The sequence below is a fragment of the Polypterus senegalus genome, chromosome 9 (genome assembly GCF_016835505.1).
Source record: "Polypterus senegalus isolate Bchr_013 chromosome 9, ASM1683550v1, whole genome shotgun sequence".
Lineage (NCBI taxonomy): Eukaryota > Metazoa > Chordata > Cladistia > Polypteriformes > Polypteridae > Polypterus > Polypterus senegalus.
This window is the reverse complement of record NC_053162.1, coordinates 131,772,985-131,798,475: the sequence shown is the minus strand read 5'-3', so window position 1 is coordinate 131,798,475 and position 25,491 is coordinate 131,772,985. Positions and strand designations below refer to the sequence as shown.

Sequence of the window (25,491 nt, the reverse complement as noted above, 5' to 3'; positions counted from 1 at the left end):
TGTTTTGTCTTGTACTTTTCCTCGGGTGCGTATGTCTGAAAAGGACTATTTTGAACCGGCGTAGCTGGGTGGAGTATGCGGTTTGACTTAGCCAGCACTTTTTTAGGGGTGGCATTATTTAATACATTTTAATACTTTACTTTTTAGACTTTTTTGACAATTTCGTTTGATAGGGCTTTGACAAGTTAATGTGTGTTATCTGCCAAAATGACACCATTTGTAATGTTTAAAAACTGTTACAAATACATCTGTTGCAAAATTGTATTTTACAAATGCCAGTCTTCACCAGTTCACCGACCGAAGACTCTCTCCACTGTCTTATTCCAACCAAAAAGCGCAAACCCTTCAATCTCATAATTAATATTTTATTATTTTCTCAATTTCAAGATGAAGCAAACAAAAAGAGAACACTGCTACTTTTAGAAAAAAGAAAAAGGTGAGGAAAGAAGTATTAAAAGAGAATGTAAAAAAGAATGCAGGGCATTATGTAAAACCTCAATCGTAATTAATAATTAAAAATGTAGTTAAAATTTAATTATTTTCATTTTTCGTTTGATGCATATTATGTTTTAGTTTGTAACCTAACCTAACTTAACCTAATTCTTAAGTAGTATCTGCTGCCTATCACAATACAAGTTAAATATCTTTACATAGGTGTGTGTGTATAAAGATGAGCTAAACCTGTGGGCAAATATGTAAATATACTGAAATCTCATCTACAGTATATCCATTTAACCACTTATGACATAAACTGCTAGAGCAATGTGATCATCAGTTATGTTTCCTAAAACATAGACTGCGTAGCACGTTTGATAAAATTGTATCAAAAGAGACATTACTTTACACTGATTGAAGTCATCCCACAGTAGACATTTTGATTTCAAAAAAGTAATTCCTTTATCTAAATTCAAATGTTTAAACTAAAAAGAGCAATTTATGAAAAATGTGCATCTAGCTCTTAAGCCATATTCAGTAAAAGGAGAGAAAACTGTGAAAATACCTACAGTAGCTACCCAATACCTCTTTATTCATTAGAAATTCCAGACATCCCCAATAAGAGGGAAGGCCATTCATCTGTAAATATTGGAGGTGTCCACTTTGGCAGTGGTAGGCGCTATATCATATAGGTTGAAATGAAGGTCTATAGCAACACCACAATTAGTACAGCTCCACAAGACACTTTAGAGTAGGAGTAATTAATAACTTCAAGCATGGACATTATGTAAAACTGACATAAAAAAGTATAATTAAGATGTGTTTGGTACAGTATTTTAAGTGAAATTACATTGAAAAAAATGCTGGCCGTAGTTTTTTGTGACCTTCAAATGTTTGGAGCTTCCTGCTATTTTTTAGTGCAGGTGACTCATGGTTAAGAGGCCAGTTTGAAACATCATAAAAAATTATTGTCAAAATACTTTCACACTCTACATTAATTTCAGATGATATACACTAAGCAGCTCTTCTATGACCTCTTTACCTTATTCCGAGTCACGGGATATACTTATCAAATTAATTGCATGGACCTTCTCCAAACTAGGCATTTAATAATAATGCATTGTGATGGCCAGCTTTCATCCCGCTGAAGCCCTGTAGAACCTGACAAGTATCTAAATGCCTATTTCTTAAGTGGTTATAGATTGCGGTATAATGTAAGAATCAGGTAAAGCGGCAATGAGTGTCTTGTGTAGAAAGCTCTTGCTTGCAGGCACTGTAAAGAGGATAATATCTTGGTTTCCATTTCAGCGCTGAGTTTTCTGTACTCTAAATTCTTATTCTAAGTTCCAGGCATATCTTTCAGCATGCTGACGTTTTAAGACAGAACAGTTCTGGATCTTCAATCCTTTCTATTTTTGTAATGATTATAAGAAAGGCAAGTAGCATGGTGGCACAGTAGTTAGTCTTATGAAGGTTAGAAAATAGATAGAGTGATATAAGCAAGGGACAGGGAAGGCAGCTGTTTTCAGATGGAATGCCACATCACATGAGGTTAAGTGGTTGTAAAATGTAGCAGTAGTAGTAATAGTTGTGTTAGTAGTATTAGTACTGGGTAATAATAGTATTGTCATGTGCAGAGAATGCTGTAAAGTTCTTACTTCCACTTCCAACCTACAAGCAGCACATCACCAATTTCTGGTGCCATGTTAAACAACAATATATTGAAATACATAATTTTATGTATTTATTTTATTTAATTTGAAATACTAATCAATTAACCTGATGTGATCTGTGGTGACAAGTCATCAAAAATGCATTGCTGCACCCACTACATGACAAATCAATTCAGGACCCTTAGTACCTGCAGAAAATTGGAAGGAGGAAAGACAGCTTTCTGCTAGTCAGGGCTGCATGAGAGGTCTCCTTGAAATTAGGACTTGTTAGGCATGGTATCACATTTGGAAACATTTTCTAACAAATGTAACCTATCCTTGCTTAGTATGTAAAGATGACACTCATTAAAACCCAGTCCGTCATTGTCTGCCTTGATCAGTCTAAATGAACTTTTTTCTGGTTGGTGAGTGCAGCAGGCCATCAGTTTCATCATAAAACATGTGACACAGGCATTATGTATATCAGAAGTATAAAAGTTTAATTATAACACTTGAAGTGAGGGGGCATAGTAGTGGAATGGTTATCGATGCTGTCTCACAGCACTGGGACACTACATTTGATACCTGCCTGGCGGTCATCTCTTTATGATTTGTATGTTCTCCTTGAACTCGCACGGGTTTTTCTCCAGGCTCTAGCTTTCCTCTAACTTTCAGAAGACATACATGTTTGGCAAATTGGTCTTCTGAATTGTCCCAGTAAATCAGTGTTTATGGTGTGGAGTGAGTGTTGTGGTGGATTAGCACCACATCCAGGGTTAATTGTTGCCTTGCACCTGATGCTGCAGACATGAGATCTGGTCCCACATGACTGATCTGGATTAAATGGGTTTAATAATGGAGGGATGGTTGAAGTAAACCTGTATAATCTTAAACTCCATTTGGATTTAGCAGGCCCTAAAAGTGATAAATAGATAAATATATTTACCAACTCAGAGCAGATGCTCACTTGTTCTAGCATGGTAGGATATCCACTTACTCATCATGTATTCATTTCACCTCTTATTCTTTTATACCCACCTTCTGACTCCACTAAATCTTTTCTGTCCAGTCAAAGGGCTCAATAGTAATGGTGTCCTAATATTTTATGCATTGTCCACCTTAAACCCTGGCCACGATGTAACTGAATACTAAAGAAAATCTTGAGGTTTCAAAATTGTTAGATCTTTTTTCAGTTCAAGAAGACAAATCGCAAAATATCAAATCCTGACTTTACTCAGAAAAGAAAACCTAAAACATCAGTATTGTTGATCTGCATCTAAGCTAGCTAGCCCCATTTACAGTATCCCCAAGACATGACAGTGGACTGATCAGCAGCAGCTCTCACAATGCCCTTGCTCTATCAGCACAGGTTGTTACTTTTCATGTTCGCACAATTAGATGTATCCTCTGCAATTAACTTCAAGTATCTACACAATTAAAGTTGATATTATAATATCCACATCGTCGTGATGCCCCCTTCATGAAAGCATGTCTTCAATGAGCGGGAAGCGATATCATGAAACGCGTCACCGGGCTTCAAATTTTCATGTCTTGCTGAGCCTTTGTAATTGCATGATAAGGGAGCACTAAATATCAATTAAATTAATATCTTGCCAGCTTGCCAAAAGCTTGACAACCTGTCATCTGCTATAATCCCATCCACTGCTGGAGGATCGTTGTGAAGCCCTGGTGTGTGTTAAGACTCTCCTCACAGACAGCCCTGAATGTGGAGACTAAAATAAAATAATAATAATAATAATAATAATAATAATAATAATAATGTAAAATGTAGCTCTGACTTGCTTTGTCAGACTTCTACATGTTATTGCTTGGAGTATCCACCTCCACCATGTTGATGTCTGCTGCACCTTTTACATCAATTTGGGCACTATTAAAAAACTAAAGACGATAGATAGATAGATAGATAGATAGATAGATAGATAGATAGATAGATAGATAGATAGATAGATAGATAGATAGATAGATAGATAGATAGATAGATAGATAGATAGAAAGTGTGTGTGTGTGAAACAGAGAGAGGGAGAGAGAGAGAGAATGAGACACAAGGAGACTACACAGAGCATTAATGTCAGAGGCATCACATTGACATCAACTGTTCTGTAAAGCTTTGAATTACACATAACATAACAACATAACATAACACCATTCTCAGGCATGCTTAATTCTGATTCAGGGATTCAGGGGCTTGTGCCAATACTGATAGTATTGATTGCCACCTTAGGGCCCACTCACAGATTCACATGGAACCACACACACATCCTTGTAAAGAAAATTAGGAGTCCCTGGAGTAAAACCCCAAAAACATATGTGGGAAAATATGCAAACTCTACTCTAATACCAGCCATTTGGATTTTATATATAGGCCAAATGGTGGATTAAGCTCAGTCAAGGGCTATGGCACAGAGAGCTTTAGTTGCAATATAAAAGTGCATACTTGGATAATCCATACCTCTTGTTCATTTTATACATGTGCATATCATTCACTTTGATATAATTATGTCAGAATAGTATATTATTTGTGTTTATTTAGGAGACACCTCTACTCAAGTTAATTTTTGAAAATAACATACACATGCATTGTCTCTGTGTTTTTGGTAGGAAACTACAAAGTTAACAGCCAATACAGAAAATAAAACTTAGAAAGGGCACAAAAAGCTTAGTATGAGAGTCCAAGGACAACATGTTAACATTATGTTTCAAAGGCAAAATTTAACAGATTTGTAAATGGTGGGAATAAAACGTGATCTGAAGCTGAATTAAGTGAAATCATAGCATACTGAAACTAAGATAGATAGATAGATAGATAGATAGATAGATAGATAGATAGATAGATAGATAGATAGATAGATAGATAGATAGATAGATAGATAGATTCCACTATTTAATGTTGGGTAATTATATTAGTGATAGGGCGTCACGGTGGCGCAGTGGTAGCGCTGCTGCCTCGCAGTTAGGAGACCCAGGTTCGCTTCCCGGGTCCTCCCTGCGTGGAGTTTGCATGTTCTCCCCGTGTCTGCATGGGTTTCCTCCGGGCACTCCGGTTTCCTCCCACAATCCAAAGACATGCAGGTTAGGTGGGTTGGCGATTCTAAATTGGCCCTAGTGTGTGCTTGGTGTGTTTGTGTGTGGGTTGGCACCCTGCCCGGGATTGGTTCCTGCCCTGTGTTGGCTGGGATTGGCTCCAGCAGACCCCCGTGACCCTGTATTCGGATTCAGCGGGTTAGAAAATGGATGGATGTTAGTGATAAGTCTGTTTGTGGTTAAGACTTTTATGACATTATTTCCAAAAAGTAAATCATGACAATCTGATGCATGTACAGAATTTACTTTGCAATGGTAACTGTGCACTTAGTAACTAACATGACAACTAAAAGTGAAGGAAAATCAAAATAAGCAAAATAATCCTAAAAAAATAATATTATTCAAACAACATACACAAAAATGATAAAAATAACAACATCACGAACTTAAACTCGAGCAGAATCTAATAATTATTTACAAAGTACTAGTTATTTTTGGGTGCTCCAGCTCTATTGAATTTTCATATACGCTTTTTAATTTTGTTGTCATTTTTCTTTATTATGCTGTTTTATGCACTCGTTAAGAGCTAGTTATATATAAGCTAATGCTCACATCTGTCCACATAGAACCAGATGAGCAAAATAAGTCTGTGTGGGCTTTCCAGTAAGGCTTCTGAAAAAAAACTTCCTAACATTTTAACTTTCTTGACATCTTCCTGCCATAGGTTCAATGGCAAATATAATATTTTGCAACTCCAGAAAATGTATTTTTTGTGTGACTGCAGAGTCATGACACAGAGTGGGCATTTTTTTCCTTGCATTCATTTCAAGTCTGCTCTCGTCTCCCAGAAGCCTTCTTTCAGGATGATCAGTGTACTGATTTATCCTGGAATGATCATACTTGGCTGTGTTTGAGTGTATCTGGCAGTCGAGTGTGTCTGTTCTAAGACAGCATTGTTAATTGTGCCCTTTCTTGTGGAGACTGGTTCTATTAACTCATGACCCTAATCAGGATGAGGAAAATGAATGGACTGATGCATTTCTATATTCAGAAAATATTGGTCAATTTATATAATTCAAACAAAGCAAGAAAAGGAATATAACAGGTGGAGCATTACTAACAGGTGAAAGTTTAGATAGATAGATAGATAGATAGATAGATAGATAGATAGATAGATAGATAGATAGATAGATAGATAGATAGATAGATAGAAACAAAAGACACAATATTTGTTAGATAGATAGCGAGATCGATGTGACTAGACTTCCTTAAGCATATTTCCTATTGGTTTGGAATGTCCAAATTCTTTCATTTTGAAATACCAACTGATTGAAACACATTCATTTAAAGACACTTGATCAGTCTAATTCATGAAAATATGTGATTGGGAAGAATGTGATCCATTTTATTATTTTGGATATCACTTCCAAAAATTAATTTTGGATCTTTAAAACTAGACATGGTGGTATTTTGGAAGAATTAAGTGGATAGGACTGGTGAGGTCTGTTGGGCTGAATGGCTTGTTCTCTTCTAGATTTTTTTAGTATTCTAATGTTCATAAGAAAGACAATGTAGCATAGCACTTTTACAATGACTACACCATGTTTTTGAATGTCCAGCCCATTTCTGCCTACAGGTTATGAATTCAAAGTGTATACGTTGGAGAACAATCTACAATACAACTGTTAGGATTCACTGCAGTATATTTGAATCCTCGTGTAGGTTCTTCAGGCACAGGAACACCACAGCGTTCCAGCGTGAACCTCAGATAGTGGCACAGCACACTGTGAAGTGAATGGAGTGCAAGGATGACTTGTCTGTCTAGAAGGACTTTTGTAGATCACATTTCTTTTAATCAGCATTCTCTGTTTCTTTAAATGTACCCTGAGCTTAGTGTTGCAATTAAAATCTAGTCTGTCATGTGAACTGTTTACAATTTGCATAGATGTACTTAGTTGCAGGAGCATTATCTCTTAATTTATCAGCCCTGCCCTGAAATGGACACTTACTGTACATAAAGTAATTTTTTTGTAGAAAAATGTCCAAATATTTTTTGCTCTGACTGTAGTGACTTTAAGACACTATGAACCACTTTTTTTTTCCTGTTTCGCGCATAGCTTACTCCTTTCATAGCATTAAGTCAATTCCATTTAGCTCTTGCAGGTCATTTTTTTAAGTTATTTTTAGCATCAGAAGGAAATGCAAACAATGGCAAAAATTTCTGCAAAATATCTTGATTTAGGTAGCTAGCTGCTGGCATAAGTTCTTGGGAATGTGGAGTCATTCTGAACAGCAGGATACATTAGTTAAACACAGCCTCCCAGCCTCTAATTAGGAATTTAAGCAGTGAGTGGGAGCAGAACATTGAATCGGCTCTGTTTCGCTGCCGCCTGTCTGCCTGATTACAATATTTATGAGCCATTTGTTAATGACTACAAACACAACTCATTAAGAAAAGCACTGCCTGCTGGACAAGGCCTTCACAGACTGGCCTAATGTTTGACTCTCACTGAGAGAGGTGGACTTTAATGTTTCACTGTTGTCTGCTCCTCGGCATATGTGGGCAAAGTTAAATAATGATGATTTCTAGAAAGAGAAAGAACATTAATGTGCGGGAAAAGGAAGAGAGTATGTGTCTCTGCGAGAATCAGTTGGCCTTGCATGGGCTGAAGGAATGAAGAGAGTTGAGGGCCTCAGTGTAGACGACCCTCAGCTTCAGAGGACAGTGTTATTCTCAGTGCTCAGTGACATACAGTATAGTAAAATAAATGACACTGAATACCCAGTGCTGTTGTGGGGAGCCTCGCTTCTGGTGACCTTAGTTTTGGGTAAAGTGGACTCGGAAATGGATAATTGGTTATTGCCATTATCATGAAAAGTGTAATTGTTTTGTAATATCACCATAATCATATTGGAGTGTTGTTAAAATACACATCTGCTGCAGTATTACATTGGATTCATTTGTTTGTGCTGTAGTGACTGCAGTTGTATAACAATTGCTGCACAGCATTTCCATTGTGCTTCACTGACTAATGCAATATGAACTTTTGTGCAGTCAAGTTGTAATGTTACCTTCTCTAGTGAGGAGAGTTGTATGGTAGTGTGCCCTATTTCTCCACTGTGATGTTCTGATGAGCAATTCTTTTAGTTCAAAATAGTTGTGTTGCAGTCTTGATGCACTTGTGTAAACTATAAAATGTTTTATTGTCATTGAAAGAAATAGACTCAGTTTAGTTATTGATGTCACAGCACTGGACTACACTTTCACTGTGACAAGGAGTTGTGAGTACATTGTGCTTTAGTGTGGTGAATTATCACTTAGATGCTCTGTAATGTTTCTGCTAAACCTTCACTATTTTTGAGAAATGTTATTGTACCAGTATACATGAATACTAGTATAGCACTGTGTGTACATTTTGATGTATTAAAATTGTTCAATATTAATCTAGGGGGGTGGCATGGTGGCGCAGTGGTAGTGCTGCTGCCTCGCAGTTAGGAGACCCGGATTTGCTTCCCGGGTCCTCCCTGTGTGGAGTTTGCATGTTCTCCCTGTGTCTGCATGGGTTTCCTCCGGGCACTCCGGTTTCCTCCCACAGGTTAGGTGGATTGGCAATTCTAAATTGGCCTGGGTGTGTTTGTGTGTGTCCTGCAGTGGGTTGGCACCCTGCCTGGGATTGTTTCCTGCCTTGTTGGCTGGGATTGGCTCCAGCAGACCCCCGTGACCCTGTGTTCGGATTCAGCGGGTTGGAAAATGGATGGATGGATGGAGTATTAATCTACACTTCAGCTATCTAATGTAGTGTTGTATTTGTATAGCACAGTTAATACCTCATTTTTACTGTAGCACACAAACATAGTGTAAAGTTACTGTTCAATGTCACTGTGAGATGGAGTTGTGGTATTGATGGTTACATCATGCTTCCATTTAACAATAGCACGCATTGATCTTTCACTGCGATATACTGTAGATGTGTTTGTATTGTCCTTTTGTTATTGTTAATATATTGTGACATATGTGTCCTTGTTTTGCATTATTTTTTTCTCCAGCCGTCTGGAGTTTTTTTTTTTCTGTCCACCCTGGCTATCGGTCCTTACTCCTTTTCTATGTTAACTAATGTTGTCTTATTTTAATTTCTTATTTTGTCTTTTATTTTCTTTTCTTCATTATGTAAAGCACTTTGAGCTACTTTTTGTATGAAAATGTGCTATATAAATAAATGTTGTTGTTGTTGTTGCACCCCAAAACTCGAGGCTGAGCCTCAGTACTTTAGCAAAACCAGCTTTATTTCACTTGAAACAGGAACAGCACGGTTATTTATTGTCACGGGATCTACCACTCTCCTATACATGGACACAGCAGTCAGGCAGGGTTGTAGCCAGGTTAGTGCCCAAGTAATACTGTTGCTTGCATTTATAATGTTCCCTGCATCACCCAACCGCAACCAGCTCGAATTTGCTTTTGTGGCGAGCTGCTGCAGCGCTGGGAGCCTGCAGTTGCCTCAGCAACAGATAAGCAGTCTTCCACAGACACAGAGATCATGCTTCAAGATGCGCTGCACCGTGTTGTCCGGTTGAGGGAAGTCCCAAAAGCATTTAGAAACCTCACAATATATAGAAGCACATCACTGTTGATTCACTGTTCTTGTCATGCTACATCACACTTACCTTGCAACATTCAGATGTACATTAGAGTTGAGTTGATCCTTTATAGTGTATTTTAGTTGACTTACTGTTGTATAGTGTCTTGTACTGTATGTTCATATGATTTAGCTGTGTTTTTTTGTGGAATTCTGATGGCTGCAGTTGATAAGTATAATATTAGCCTAATATATACACGTGTTTTTGTCTTTTGTGGGATTTTGGCACATGCTCACTTCTGAAGTTGTTGTCACAACTGGTCTTGAAATTAAAAGTTAATTTTCATTATCATCCTGTTTTTCTTTTTTATACATGGCACTTGGAAGGTGTTCATTTGACCATGCTTGTCATGCTGGTGATGTCATGAGAGCTGAAAATAAATATAGCAGCAAATTCACACTGCCCTTATACTTTGGTGGATACAAATACTTTTGTTCTTCTTAAAAGTAGTACACTTCATTCCAAGTAGACCCTAGTAGTAGGATTTGTTCTCTGGTTATGACCTACTTCTTAAACTGACTTTCGAGTTCTTCTAGCCCTTTTGGTTTCTGGTTTCTCGGTTTCGCTTGACTTTCCCTGTATTCTGACCCATACTTGTTTTGACCTCGGCATTCTGTTTCCTAATCATCTCCCGGTTTCTTTGTGTGGCACTTTTGTGTCCACAACAATTTCAGGTGAGCATGAGATTCAATTTTATTATAATTGCACAAAGCACAAATACTGTGACAAATAAATACAATTTTGCATCAACCCAGAGTGCAAATAGTAGCAGTTGCAACCTAAGCAGATAAATACATATAACTATGAATATATGCACAGAACAATAAAATCTTTTTCTTGTTCTTCTTCTCCTTCATCTTCTTTTTTATCGTTATCTTTTCCCGCTTGTATGTGGGGCTGATGTGCCCAACCAACTTTCTACATACAGCTCGGTCCTGCATCTCCTCCCCAGTCAAACCCTTTTTCTTCAGATTTTCTGTTACTTTATCCAGCCACCTCCATGTTGGCCTCCTCACTTTCTCTTCCATTTCCATCTCTCTTTTGCCCACATATTCATTGTCACTCTTCATTACATGTTCAAACCACTTCAACCTGTTTTCCTTCACTTTCTTAGATATCTCTTCCACTTTTGTTGTACCTCTCCGATTGTCTCATTTCTTTTTGCTTTTTTTGTAATTACATCTTGAGATTCTCATTGCTGTCACATCAAAGAACAATAAAATAATCCATGTGGAAAATTCAAGATATGTACTGATTAGGTATGGTTATGAAAAATAATTATTAACAGTACTTTAGGTATAGTAAAACAGTATGTACATTATGGATAATGAATAATACAAAGTGCAATAGATCAAGCAATGATAAATACCAGCTGTAGTACAAACAGAAGTAGTACAAATGCAGAAAATAGCACAACAAGTGTTGCTGTTGTCCACTTTTCTCATCCAGTCAGCTGCACCTACCTTGGTTTGGAGGTACCTGCACTTAGCATCAGAAAGATGTCAGTTTTCTTACTAGCTGTCCACTTCCCCTCTCAGCTCAATATTCCATCCATTTGTATCTTACACTTGGTTGCTTCCTGCTTTGGCCAGTTTTCATTTCCTTGTCCCTCCAAGGCCCTCATTACAATAATGCCCCTGCTTTCCAATGTGACTCCTGAATGTTCGGGACTCATGTGACATTTTCCTACTTAGAAAGGCATTACACATGCTGGTTGATGTAACTCACATTAAAATTAGCAGGCCAATGAAGCCAGAAAGAAGTATTACTTAGAATATGGCTACACTTTTCCTTTTGTTCTGCCATACTTTTGACCAGCATTTGTGTGTACCCTGGCAGCCACGGATTTTAAAGGACACAGTGCTTTTTTCCCCACATCTGTTGGTATCAAATGTTTTTCTCCTATTGCCTTGTCCTTTCTCTAGCATATATAACTTGTTTGGTCAACTGTAACCACTGACTTCTTATCCAGTTGCATAATATTAAGTGCAGACAACTGCCACCATGACCATGACATTGCTCCAGTGAATATAACTTTAACAGCAGTGAACTCCAGGTCATGTGCCCTTATCCTGTCGACTTTTTTTAAATGCCTTTTCTTTTGTAATTATGTGAGCTACCTATCCAAACTCCAGCTCTCTCCCCCTCCATCCAATTTCTCTCAATTGCTTAGTGATAGCTTCTACAAAGTCAAAGCTTTTTTTCAGGGCAGAAACGCAGCTCTAATTATAGAGTACAGCACGCTAGAGAGACGCTCTCTCTAGGCTCTTCCCAGACTGCAATTCGTTTGAAGTTTGCAGAAAGTGCCAGAAGCTTATCTATAGAAGTGACTCTGACAACTGTGGAAAATCAAAGTATGACAGTGCCAGGAACTCAATGTAGTCCTGCTGTATGAAGCCTTCACATGGGCCTGCAGTTGTGATGTGCCTTTCCCTGGCAACAGGTTTAATGGTGGCTCACTGCTCACTCTTCTGACACTGGCTCTGGCTGTCTGGTCTGGACCTGCTAACTGCAAGCACAGGTTAACATGGAGATTTGTTTTCAGGTAAGACTGCACAGATTAGGTTGCTTCACTGTGTCATGTGCTTGTCTGCCTTTAGATTGTGTGAGGCCTCATTAAACTACCATATATGCTCGCTTGGTTTAGTTCTTATTTATCAAATTGATTCCAATATGTACAGAAATGTGCTGACAGTACTCCATCATTATACACAGAAGTGAGATATGGTGTCCCGCAGGGCTCAGTACTGGGACCTTTACTATTCTCAATTTACATGCTTCCACTGGGATCTATCATTAGGAAACATAATGTTAATTTTCACTCGTATGCAGATGACACCCAGTTATACCTTTCATTTAGATCAAATGAAGATTATCTGATGTTGTCTGTAATTAGTTGTGTTAGTGAATTAAAGGAGTGGATGGATAAGGACTACTTGTCTTTAAACACAGATAAAACAGAGATGTTAATTGTTGGAGGGAATGATGCTCATCACAACAATATTCTGTCATCACCGCTAATTTTACTGAATCAGCCCACAATCTAGGAGTTATCTTTGACTCTAGCATGTCATTTAAAGCGCATATTACAAAGTTGTCCAAATCATGTTTCATCCATCTTAAAAATGTTGGGAAATTAAGGCACTTTCTAAATAAACAGGATTCTGAGAAATTAATTCATGCATTTATTTATAGTAGGATTGACTACTGCAATGCGGTGTTCAAACTGTTCTTTATACAGCCTCCAGTTAATCCAGTCATTTCCCAGTTCAAAAATGAATAGCTTCTGAGGCCCCATGAGATTGACCACCCCACAGGAGTGAAGCCATCAAAAGAAGTTGTGTGATCCCATTTAAAGATAAATGTGACATCAATGCGCTTTCAGCTGTGTGACATAATAGCATAGTTGTTCGAGTTTCTTCCTTATAGCTCTTGAGTTCAGATCCCAGCCTGGTCACTATCTTCATGGAGTTTATATGCTCTCCCTGTGTCTGCCTGAGAAGAGATCAAAATAAAAAAAAAGAATCTATAATTACTCACTTCAGAATTTGTGAACCAAATGTATGTCAGATGTGACTATGCATTAAAAGTTTGGACTTTTCCTCCATGGTTATAAACTTCAGCTCATGATGTTCATGTGGAGACTTTGTCTGGCATGGTATTCTTTAAAGCCTCACAATGGCAAATATTTCTGATGATACTGATGAGAGGGGACGGCTTAGTCCATTAAGGTAATCTGTGTGAATGATGCCATATCAGTGAATGATAGTGTTAACAAACAGCAAAGCAATGAGCACTTTGTGATGTATATAAATCAGAATGACTGTGAGATAAAAAACATATTTATGTGATGCAGCATTAATGACAGAGAGTCAACGTAGCAGAACTGTAGTTCTCAAGAACCATTGCTGAATGCAAATCAGACTCTGAGTGAAATCCATGCTTTTGCCATGCCACTTGATTTTCTCAGAGCTGGGAATCCTCTACAGCCTGCAGGATTAGTTTGTGAAGTTCATCCCAAGATCTAATGGGACTGGGATGCACCCCAAGCCATGGTTCACTCTCTCTCACTCTGCCAAACAGCAGAATACGTTGGTCACAGCAAGATACAAGTACTGATTTCTCATTCATTTTCTAGTAAGTCAAGCTGCTGTTCAAATATCCCTGGAGTAGTGCAAGGCATTTGCTGACTTGGCCAGAAACCACAGGTCGACTAATAAAGTGACATCTCATTAAATAAACATCAGGGTCCAGGCTGGCCAGAGTATGAGCAAAACAGTTTTATCCAATCGATGGCATGCACACTGCAGACCTAAGGAGTAGTGCTCAGCTCAGCTCTCAGCTCTGACCAGATCAGGGAAAGGAAAGTAACACCATTGGGAAAGGGACCACACAATTACACATCATGGAGTTCAGTCAGAAAGGTTTTTGGATCTGGCATTGGTAGATTCAAAGAAGGCAAAGATGAAGACAAAAACCAGACTCCCAAAATTGAATCTCCACATTGGTAAGGTCTGTCATATTTAACCTCTTGGAGGTCAGCACTGCTAGATCTGGAGCTCTGATAATATCAGCCCTAAGAAGGATAAAGTTACAGGATTCTGCTTTTTGATGGAATGCTAATCAGGTGTCAAGGTTACAGAAATACAAAGGACTGCCTGCATCAGGCTGCAAGAGGCTAAAGTTACTGCCCAGTTAGTCCTGACAGCATCTGACCTTAAGAAGTTAAATTGTGGTATACTAAGGTCCTCTTTCATCAGGCCTCACAATAGCAGCTTCAACCACATCAGGATTCAAGAAGGTAAAGAAACATAATAATTAAATCTGGTATCAGATGTAGCGAAGCTAAACATTCTTGGTACTGTTGACTGATAGAATCAGACATCAGTAAGATAAATATGTAGAATGTAATTGTTTTAAAGTGTCAGTAAAAAAGTGAGTAAAGCACTTGGTTACCCAGGTCTGATAACATCACATATGAAGATTGTAAATATTGCAGAGCACTGAGATCCTACAGTGATATAATAGGAAAAATGAAAGCAGCAAATTAAATGGGCTCCAAAAGATACCTTTGCGGGAGTTCTGATAACATCAAGTTTGAAAAAATGACAATTGTCAGATTAGTTCTGAAAAATTGTGAAACAAATGTTTTTAATTCTCTGTGTTTTCCACATGGGAATCTGCTTTTTCTTGCATAACCCGCCCCCCAAAATATCCTTGACTCACTCTCCCTATTGCCAGTGTAGCATTCTTCCTGTTCTCTAACTCCACTCTTAAATTTATTTAAGCCTTTCTGTTGCACTGACTTTAAACTCCCTCCTGGTGTTAATTGTAGGATACACCAGGCAACTACAATAGACACACCAGGACACAGCCACTTCCAGCAGTTCATTGGGCTCTTGGCACCCCTCAGCCTGGTCCAGCAGAGGGGCAGCACATTCTCCTACATTTTCTTCTGGGACCAGGTATCAGCTAATGGACATGAGAAGTTACTGCCTATGTTGTTTCCTCTGTGACTCGCCACTGTCTTTTACAAGTTAGGGTCTGACATGTCCAAATAATAATTTGCCTGAAATCTTTCATTATGAAGAAGAATAGCCTTCTGCTTGTCACAGGTGCTACCTCTTACGTTCCATGCATTGTAGGTGTTTCTATCTGCAGCTCTCCTGAGCCACTTTTAAAGCTACAGGACATAGCAGCCCCTTGATAGTGCCTTTCTGTGAACATTGGAATGTCTTGACACATCCCAGTGGGGGTTCTCCACTGTTTAATAGGATGTTGCTGAGCCCCCTCCCTAGCTTAGTCTGCACTGTTATGCTAACAGTTTTCCCGTGAATGCACCACACAATGTCCACTATAGTTGTAGGTTTGAAGTCTGTCTTATTCACAGCTCAAGAAGAAAATGCAGGAGTGGCCAGACAGAATTTAAGGTTCATGGCTAAACTGTTCATCCATCCATTTACTAGTCCAATTTAAGGGATGTTCGGCAGCAAAAAACTGTGGACAAGGTACCAGTCCATTATAGGATACACACTGACTCACACCAAGCCAGTTAGCTCAATGGGCATGACTTTGAAATTCCTTGTCATTTGAGCATGAGGAGAACGTATCAACTCCACAAAAATAGCAGGACCCATGATACATAAATATCCACCATACCACAAATAAAGTCTGCCTGAAAACTGATTAAGACTTTGAGGAGTTAAAGCTAAAAATGAACAACATCCTCTGGTCTGAATGACATGCCAACAGTGTAAAATGGCAGGACGCTGTGCTCTGACAGCATTGGACTCCAACCAGTTAAGACTTCGTTTTGATCCACTGTTCGGGCTCATTAAATTTAGCAGCACACAGGAACCCGCTGTTCTGCTGTGATTTCCATACGACCGCGGCAGGCCGCTTTGTGGTGTGCCTCAAAGGGCTGTCTGCTTCTTAGATTAGCCTCTGCTTATATAAGCACATTTATTGTGCAGGCTGCTCTGCGGTATCAGGAAAAGAGCGCTTTTAGAGGTGCACTAAAGCTTCAAATTTAGAAAAGAAGCAGAGCTATGAGGCAGTATGATCTGTACAGCAAACCAAAGAAGCCTATTAACGTTATCAGAGTTTGAGCATCCACCTGGCCTCCGCTGGATTTGACACCCCCACAATGCCAGTCCTGCTGATCCACAAAGCAGCAGCACCAGAGTGACAAGGGATATGAGGCCAACATTTTCGGTCAAGAATAGGGCATGGAATGGGAAATTCCTGCTGAGGACACAGCAGATGTGTATATATGCATACATGTGTGTATTTTGGAGAGGGACATGATGAGAACAGTAAAAAGCTGAAAAATGTCTCTACATCATCCTGAACAAGTGACAACCTAAGGGTGCTTGTACTTTTAAAAAAAAAATGCTGTTTCTAGCAAAAAAACTGCATTTATGTAAGAAGCAGGAATTGCCAATGCAATGTCCTTGCTTTCATAGAGGTGGAGTTTTGTTGACTTAGAATTTGGTGTCCCAAATAGAAATTCCCACAGGAATCTCTAGCAAATACATCAAGATAAATGTGTGTGTGTGCATGTGTGTGAAAAGGAGAGTTTAAACTAATGTACAAATTTGAAAAAAGGTGATGAAGGTGTGTATATGCTGGTGCCATTTTTCTATTAAGTTGAGAACTGTATTTGACAAATCTATTAGTGTCATGCAATCATTAGAACACTCAGTCCAACAAAGCTTGCCAGTCCTATCCACTTATTTCTTCCAAGAAAACATCAAGTCGAGTTTTGAAAGTCCCTAACGTATTACTGTCTACCACACTACTTGGTAGCTTATTCCAAGTGTCTATCGTTCTTTGTGTAAAGAAAAACTTCTTAATGTTTGTGCGAAATCTACCCTTAACAAGTTTCCAACTGTGTCCCTGTGTTCTTGATGAACTCATTTTAAAATAACAGTCTCAATCCATTGTACTAATTCCCTTCATAATTTTAAGCAGTTCAATCATGTCACCTCTTAATCTTCTTTTGCTTAAACTGAAAGGCTCAGCTCTTTTAATCTTTCCTCATAATTCATCCCCTGTAGCCCTGGAATCAGCCTAGTCGCTCTTCTCTGGACCTTTTCTATGTCTTTTTTGTAGCCTGGAGACCAAAAATACACACAGTACTCAAGATGAGGCCTCACCAGTGCATTATAAAAGTTGAGCATAACCTCCTTGGACTTGTACTCCTCCACGCTATATAACCTAATATTCTGTTAGCTTTCTTAATGGCTTCTGAAGACTGTCGGGAAGTCGATAGCTTAGAGTCCACTATGACTCCTAAATCCTTCTGATAAGGTGTACTCTCAATTTTCTGACTGCCCATTGTGTATTCAAACCTAATATTTTTACTTCCTATATGTAATACTTTACATTTACTGACATTAAATTTCATCTGCCACAAATCTGCCCAAGCCTGTATGCTATCCAAGTCCTTCTGTAATGATATAACGGATTCCAAATTATCTGCTAATCCACCTATGTTGGTATCACCTGGAAACTTAACCAGCTTGTTACTTATATTCCTATCTAAATCATTTATGTATATTAAAAATAGCAGCAGCCCTAGCACTGACCCCTGTGGAACACCACTCTTAACATCGGCCAGTTCTGATGAGGTTCTTCACACCATCACCCTCTGCTTCCTGTGTCTAAGCCAATTCTGCACCCATCTAAAAACATCACCCTGAACTCCCACTACTTTTAATTTGATGCCCAATCTCTCATGTGGCACCTTATCAAATGCTTTCTGAAAGTCCAAATAAATAATATCATATGCTCCACTTTAATCGTATCCTTTTGTTGCATCCTCATAGAATTCCAGCATGTTAGTAAAACACGACTTCCCTCTTCTGAATCCATGCTGACTGCTCAGAATAACTCCTGTGTTATGTGTTGCTCAATCTTATCCTTAATAATTCCTTCCATTAATTTTCATGTGATGTATGTAGTTGCTTGGAACTGCCCTCTCCATACAACAGCGTAGAATTAGACTCTTATCCTCTTAGCTAGGTCCTTATATTATTATATTATATTCATTGCTTATATAGGAGTCTTACAGTGTGAGATCTATTTCTTTTGTCCTGACACTTGGCATCTCTTGTTAGTAGCCAGTTTGTCAATATCAGGCTTGAAATCTTGTGCAGCTGCAACTTTTATGAGGGATGAAAGGTGCTCGACAGTAAGTCTTGAGCGATGTGGGGTTTTAGTAGCTTTCATTAACGAAAACAATTGCTCACAAAGGTAAGTGCTTCTGAACATAGACAGTACTCTCAATGCCAACTTACGGATCTGCACATACGAGGGTGGCAGGTAAGCATACAAGCCTGGCACACCAACTTCGTTGTATTTTGCCTTCAGAATAGAATCGGACTGCAGTTCAATCAGCTCCATTTGGATATTCTCAGGGGCATTCTCAACGTTGTAAGAGAACAGCGCAATGTCCTGTTCGTATGAACGGAAATCACGAAAACGCTCGCTGAATTCATTGCTCAGTAATTCAAGTTGGAAAACAAATCCTCCAAAAATCAAATTTTACTTTACTAAGTTTACTTCAAAGTTTATATTGTAAAATAAGCCGATATGCAAAAAGCCACCTGAGCTACACTAATTTTACAAATTCAAAATCACAAAAATATGTTAATAATCAACTCACCATTTTCTCGCATCCACTTCAGATCTTCAGCTGTTGTCTGCACTGTTCGTTACAATACTAGCACAAAATTACATAAAACTGGAGCAAAAAAAACGTGAAAATATGCGGGCTATTACTACTCGTGATGGTCAGTTCTACCCAGTGGCCAGTCTCAGCAGCCCAGCCAGTAGTGTAGCCTAGCAGGGGCGGCTCTTGGCACGTGGCGGCCCTGGGCAGAGAAAGAATCGGTGGCCCTTTCGCCCATCAATGTCAATGTGATATCTTATGCACGGCAGATGGCTACGTCCGTAACTTGAAAACAAAGTGGCGGCCCATGATATTCTCATTACGGCAGAACATTATATTCTACATATAGCTTACTGCTCTGACTCTAGCGACATTAGTAAATACAGCGTACTAATTAACAAGAAACACAATGTTATTCGGCAACATTGCCATCAGCTGTGTCGTTATTTTCTTTTTCGGTTTTATATTCAATATATATTGGCGTGGCGGCCCTGTGCCAGTGCACAGTTTGCCCCAATGCCTAAGGCCACCCCTGCTGCCCGCTGCTTCAGCCTAGCACTTCAGTTATGATGTTGCGACTCATTAACTTTAGTCAAGGCTCGAGGCTATACTAGCAGATGACGTTTCCGGTACCGTAATGCCATGGGAAAACATGCTTTTGTCAGAAGGCAGAAGTAAGAAAAGAAAATAAGTAACGCCGAAGATGTAGAATGATTCAATCACAAACGATAGTAATCATTTTGTACAAGTTTAGTGCTAACTAGGATCTGTCATGCAGGCCGCACAGATTTCTGTTGCGGGCCGCATGTTTGAAATGCCTGCCTTATAAAGCAGTTTTTTCCTTTGCAACTTCTTTTTTAAATCTTTATTAATCCACCGTGGAGTTTTTTTTAGTTTCCTATTAATTCAGCATTTCTCAACCTTTAAGTATTTGCGACCTGAGTTTTCATAACAGTTTTAATCACGTACCCCCTAACATTTTTTTGAAATATAGATGCATATTTTATTATACCTACTTAACTTTTATCGACATTTATTTAACTCTATATTAAGGTGACCAGAATTTCTTCGGCCAATCCGGTGAAATTGGGGCGTGGGGGGTCATGGGGCTAGAGGAGCGAGAGAGGAACTACATACAAAGCGAAAGCTTATCAAGTGATTTCTCGCCAAAGTTGCAGGATGCGGTAAAGCATAACCTCCGTCAAAACACCGCGCATGCGCAACGAGTTCAAATTATCCTAGTGATGGGATACATTCAAAAAAAGTGAACCAGTTGAAACCGGGGATGAAATCTTAAACCGTGTACATGTTTCTGAGTCGGGACAGTTGTCCGAAAACGGAGATTGTCCCCAGATAACGGGGACAGATGGTCACCTTATCTATATTTATTGTCCTAGTATCAGAATGTAGTTTAAGTGAATTTCTTTTGGTTTCACCAGATGTTTTTTTCATATTTTTGATTCTTGTTTTCTTTTTTTCACATCTTCATGCCCCCCTTTTTGTTACTTCACTCCCCCCTAGGGGGGCCCGCCCCACAGGTTGAGAATCACTGTATTAATTCCTAATTTAGTTATGTGTCTGTCCTGCATTACATGTAAAACATTATTAAACCTGTTCCACTGCTCCTTGACAGTCTCCATACTTAAAAGCTTATTCCAGCGTATCCTACTTAAACAGTGTTGCATCTGCTCAAAATTAGCCCTACCAAAAGTTCAACTTCACAATTTTAGTCTTTGCATCTGCACTCTTACAAAATACTGAGAATTGTATTACATTATGGTCACTTGACCCTAGTGGTTCAATTACCTCTACACCCTCAATTCTATCCTGATTATTACAGAATACTAAATCCAGACAGGCTTCACCCCGTGTTGGTGCTTTAACATGCTGTGTCAAAAAACAGTCACTGATTACTTCTAAAAACTCCTGCTCTTGTGCTCCTCCATCTGCAAGGTTATCCCTTTTAATATTTGGATAATTAAAGTCCCACATGACTATAATATCTCCCTGTAAACTTGCCTTTTTGATATTACTAAAAAGATGTGTGTTGAAATTACTGTCTGAATTGGGTTGTCTATAACACACTCCTAAAATAAGACCTGTTTCCATAATATTTTCCAGGTGAATCAGTAATGTAGAGATGTTTCCTTATAAAGGCCTTTCAAATTGGTAATTTCAATATCATTCAATGAAGACTTGATTATTTCTACCTGGGAGGAAGAATCTTTGTATTTGATTCCATTTTCTTGTCCAGTTTCTTCACATCTTCAGCAGTAAAATCCACTTTAGGTAGGCCATCCCAGCCTTACCCAAGCAGCCACTCACACTTGCTTTTTAAAAACAGTATCCTCTCAGAACGGTTACAAAAAATTGGAAAAAAGTACTATTGTGAAGAGTAATGAATCAGAATCAGGAATGAAGTGAGCTCCAATGGGAAGAGCCTTAATAGACAGTAAAAAGACTAGCATGTGAGTGATCAAGTTTAATGCTATCTGTGCAGAATGCAATAAGAATTTTACTGTCAGGTTTCAGGTTTCCAGGAATATAATACCAACAACAGACAGATGAGATATAAAAGACACACATAAGATACTGTGATCAAGAAGTAAAAATGACTGAATCCTTTGGGGCACCCTGTTTAATACTTCTGAAACTTTACAAAACAAAACAGGCACATGATTGACCCAATAAAACAGAACTAAAGTAATTGCAGTCATTCAGGCTTTCAGGTTATAGTTTGGTTGAATGGATCTGGCTTGGGGGAGCTCTGTCTCACGTTCATCTATCTACCAAAATGAGAAGACTCCTTCCGCGGATGCCCCGGTTTTATAGGGAAGGGCTGGAAGAGGTGAAGTCAGTTGCCCTCACTTAGCATCTGCTCTGCGCTGTGGAGGGAAAAGGCGACAATATCTTTCGCGACAATGCCACCTCTTATCCCAGAGTGGTATTACATACCTCTGATGAGTCCGGAAGCTGACCCTCTGACACGCATGTGTGACAGTATACTTTTAAAAATAATGTTTGTGTAATGACACTTTACTGGTTTGTGTAAAATCTGCTTGACAAAGAACCATTTAATGTCAGAAAGGGTTCTTAGCATTTTAAATTAGTTCTTTGGGTTTTGACAATGTTCCTTATTAGTGGACAAAACAGAAATCTTTAACGTACAGTAGGCTACTTAGCAGGATTTTGACAGATCAGGAATACCTGAACTTAGCCTCTGTTATTTTATACAGAAAAAGTTATTTTAAAATCATTGTCATCTGTTTATTGTTATTTACAGAACTTGTTTAGGATCCAAATAATATATTCCTTCTGGAATCTTTATGTGGAAAGTTCTTTTGGAAAGAAAAAATGGTTCCCTTATGGCATTGCTCTGAACAACTAATTTGTCATCTATTTTCGAGAGTGTAAACTGGTGCAGCTGTTAGACTGAGCAGATCTTGAGTAGCTTTATGAACTTTGGGATGCAATCTGTTCTCATATCTAGTGGTACAACTATCAGTAGTCCTAAACCATTTGCCAGAGTAAAGGAGAGAGGAAACAGTTTGTGCAGGTTGAGTGCAGTCTTTAATAATACCGTTTGCCTTTCTTCTGTACTGTGTATGTTTTATCTTGCACAGGTATGCACTTTGAAGTGAGATGAAAAATTAGTGAGATACACTCACAGAGGACAGAATGTATGTGTGAGTGTGTTTGTGCATAATGATAAATAACCTCTTTGGGACAGGTTTGGCAACACAATCCAGGAGGCAATCAGCGCCTCTGGTTATCAGTGAGGCATGAGGAGATTAGCAGAGATTACCAAACATGATGGATCAATGGCTTAGAAAATCTCTACAGATATCCTGAAATCCTTTCCCAGTGGTCCACTGACCAAAACAATAAACAATTTGCCTCCACAAAGGTTTCTGTGTACACATGATGGTTGTTTGAGGTCAGGTGTTCATTGCTTCTATATTACAGTGTATCATATAGGCCCATGTGACATTGTGAGGTACAGCTCCACAAAATGGGATGTCTTTGTTTGACAGAATTAAACATTAATAGAGCTTTGAAGCAGTGTTCATCTCAAAAAGGACATTATTACAGTATTTTTTTATTTCTAGACTAGACATGTCACATTTATTTTAGAAACAATTAGCAGAAACAGGCTGGAATTTCAAGTGGAAAATACAATAGTGGATTCTTTGCCTGTTTGGCTGTACATCATCTAATCAACTACAGTATACATATACAGAATAACTTAGCATCAGACAAAATGATAAGTCAATGGCTCTATGCAGGGCCGGCACCTCAGTTGAAGCGAATTATGTAAGCGCCTATGGTGTAGGTCATAATTGGGGTGGGGTGGGGGAGGTGGGAATCCAGCCTCTACAAAACAGTCAGTTGGAGCAATAATAAGCTTGGCCTAGGACGCAAAACAACCAAGCACCAGCTTGGGGGATTGCAAGAGGGGAGACAGATTCAGACACAATGAGTGAGATAAAAGATACAGTTGATGAAGTCAGTAGCATATATTATGGGAAACATTCAAGTAAGGTCACTTTTAGGTAAATCATTAAAGTCGCTAAGTAAGGGAGAAGAGTCAGTATAGGGCAACAGCAAGGCAGGAGATGCAATATAGGACAATAGGCAGAAGGCAAGAGGCACTGCAGAATTCCTAAGATATTCTATGGAAGGTAACAGAGAGGACAGTGCTAAAGTTAATGAGACTGACAAGAGAGTCAGTCAGACAGAATCTGCTAATATGTAAGCCTCCTTGGGAGGAGAGAGGAGGCAACAATAGGAGATGCCACAGTTGCTGAGAGATATGGAGCTCTTTGAATGTCAAAGAGAAGGAGACCCTATGAGAACTAACATCCAGGAAAGTTCTAAAATGATTGATATAGGCCAGGAAGTGTGCATGCATACAGCAAGAGTATGTTCTACAGCCATTTGATAGAAGCGAGAGACTAAGTGGAAGCTGACCGTGAGGTGATAGAGCAGTGCTAAGAGAAATTTAGATGGCAAGGCAGTCATTGGGATCAGACAGCTGGAGAGAGCTAAAGAGACGTTGCTGAAAGCTCTGACAGGCAAGATGGTATTTGGCAGTGGAAAGGGAGAGAAAGTGCTAGGATCTTTGAGAAACAAGACAGACCGAATGTTAGCAAACAGTAAATGAATTACTTTTTTGAGAAATGTGAAAAATGCACAAGCAAGAGACGAGAAAAGAAAAGGATACCACTAATGAAAGGGAAGGCAGGAGAAATTCAGTATGGAAAATGAGAGAAGCTAAAAAAACAAAGTAATGTAGAAGGCCTGTGGTGGGCTGGCACCCTGCCCGGGGTTTGCTTCCTGCCTTGCGCCCTGTGTTGGCTGGGATTGGCTCCAGCAGACCCCCGTGACCCTGTAGCTAAGATATAGCAGGTTGGTTAATGGATGGATGGATGTAGAAGGCTAAAAGGGAATGTACATTAATACTCATTATGAGATACAATAAACTCTGAGCAGACAGCAACACAGGTCAGTAGAACAGGCAGCCATATTGACATGTAGAACAGAAAGAGTAATAACAGCAATTTCCTAGGAGTCATTTATTACAATTGGTCCACAGATGACAGTCAGAAGCTGAACTGCACTTGTAGATTGTGTATTAGGTAAGATATCATGAAAATTCTCAAGGTTTTTCTTTTTACTTAAAACCTGAATACTTTATTTCACAATGCAGCTAAAGCCATATTATATTAGATGACTTTTCCAGCAATTTTCAGTTGTAGTCTTCATTGGCATAATCTTGATGAGTATGAGGCAGTTGGAAGTGTTTCCCCCATGAAACTAATCACCTAATGTGACATACCCAACTAGCGAGACCATCTAGTCTAGAATTGACTCTAATAAAATCCAACAGGTTTGATGTTCCCTTTAGTCAGAGGGATGGGTTCTGTGTGCAGGATGAATGCTCATCTAGATGTTCAGTGCATATTTTAAACTACAGAAACAGAAGAGAGGCTCATCTTTCTGATGTCACATGTTTTACGTACTAATCTCTCTGTTATAAAAAAAAATCCTGGGAAAGAAAGACTAGGGAGACGAGACGTGATCTTCACGTGAAGATCACGGAAGACACCTAAAAGGCCTGTGAGATGAAAGAGATTGGTCATGGAGCGTCTGGCAAGACACGCCCTACTTACAACCAATATCAAGTAAGACCACAGGCAGCAAAACCCTCAGACATGTAAAGGCTTTGAGCACACAGATCTAACTAAGGCTCTCAGCGCATATAAAGCTTATATGGACAATACTTTATAGATGAAATGTCGACGACTAAGTGAAGAAGAAAGAGCAGCGCCAAGAAAAGAGACTCAAAAGCGTTGGAGAGAAAAAAATGCAAAAAAGAAAAAGAATAATCAAGGTGCAAATTTAGAAAATAAGGAAAGTAATAATCAGCCCGGAACAAGTGGAATTGAAAAAAAAGCACGTCCAAGGGCTCAGAATTAAAAGACAGAGTAAAAGACAAAGGAGAATTCACGCAGGCGCTATACACATGCAGAGCAGGTTAGAGATTAT

The 25,491-nt window shown here is 38.9% G+C and overlaps 1 protein-coding gene across 2 annotated transcripts in view; it reads left to right on the top strand.

Annotated features, from left to right (window-relative positions):
* The window catches only part of whrna (whirlin a), a 227,853-nt gene that overhangs the window by 5,728 nt on the left and 196,634 nt on the right, over nucleotides 1-25,491 (top strand). The window contains exon 1 of one of the 2 annotated variants that reach the window (XM_039763882.1): nucleotides 12,177-12,312. The exons of the other annotated variant lie outside the window; for it this stretch is intronic. Coding sequence (XP_039619816.1) covers nucleotides 12,295-12,312 — 18 coding nt within the window. The 5' untranslated portion in view covers nucleotides 12,177-12,294. Of the gene's footprint in view, nucleotides 1-12,176; nucleotides 12,313-25,491 lie in introns of those variants that run through there. 2 annotated transcript variants of the gene reach the window in all.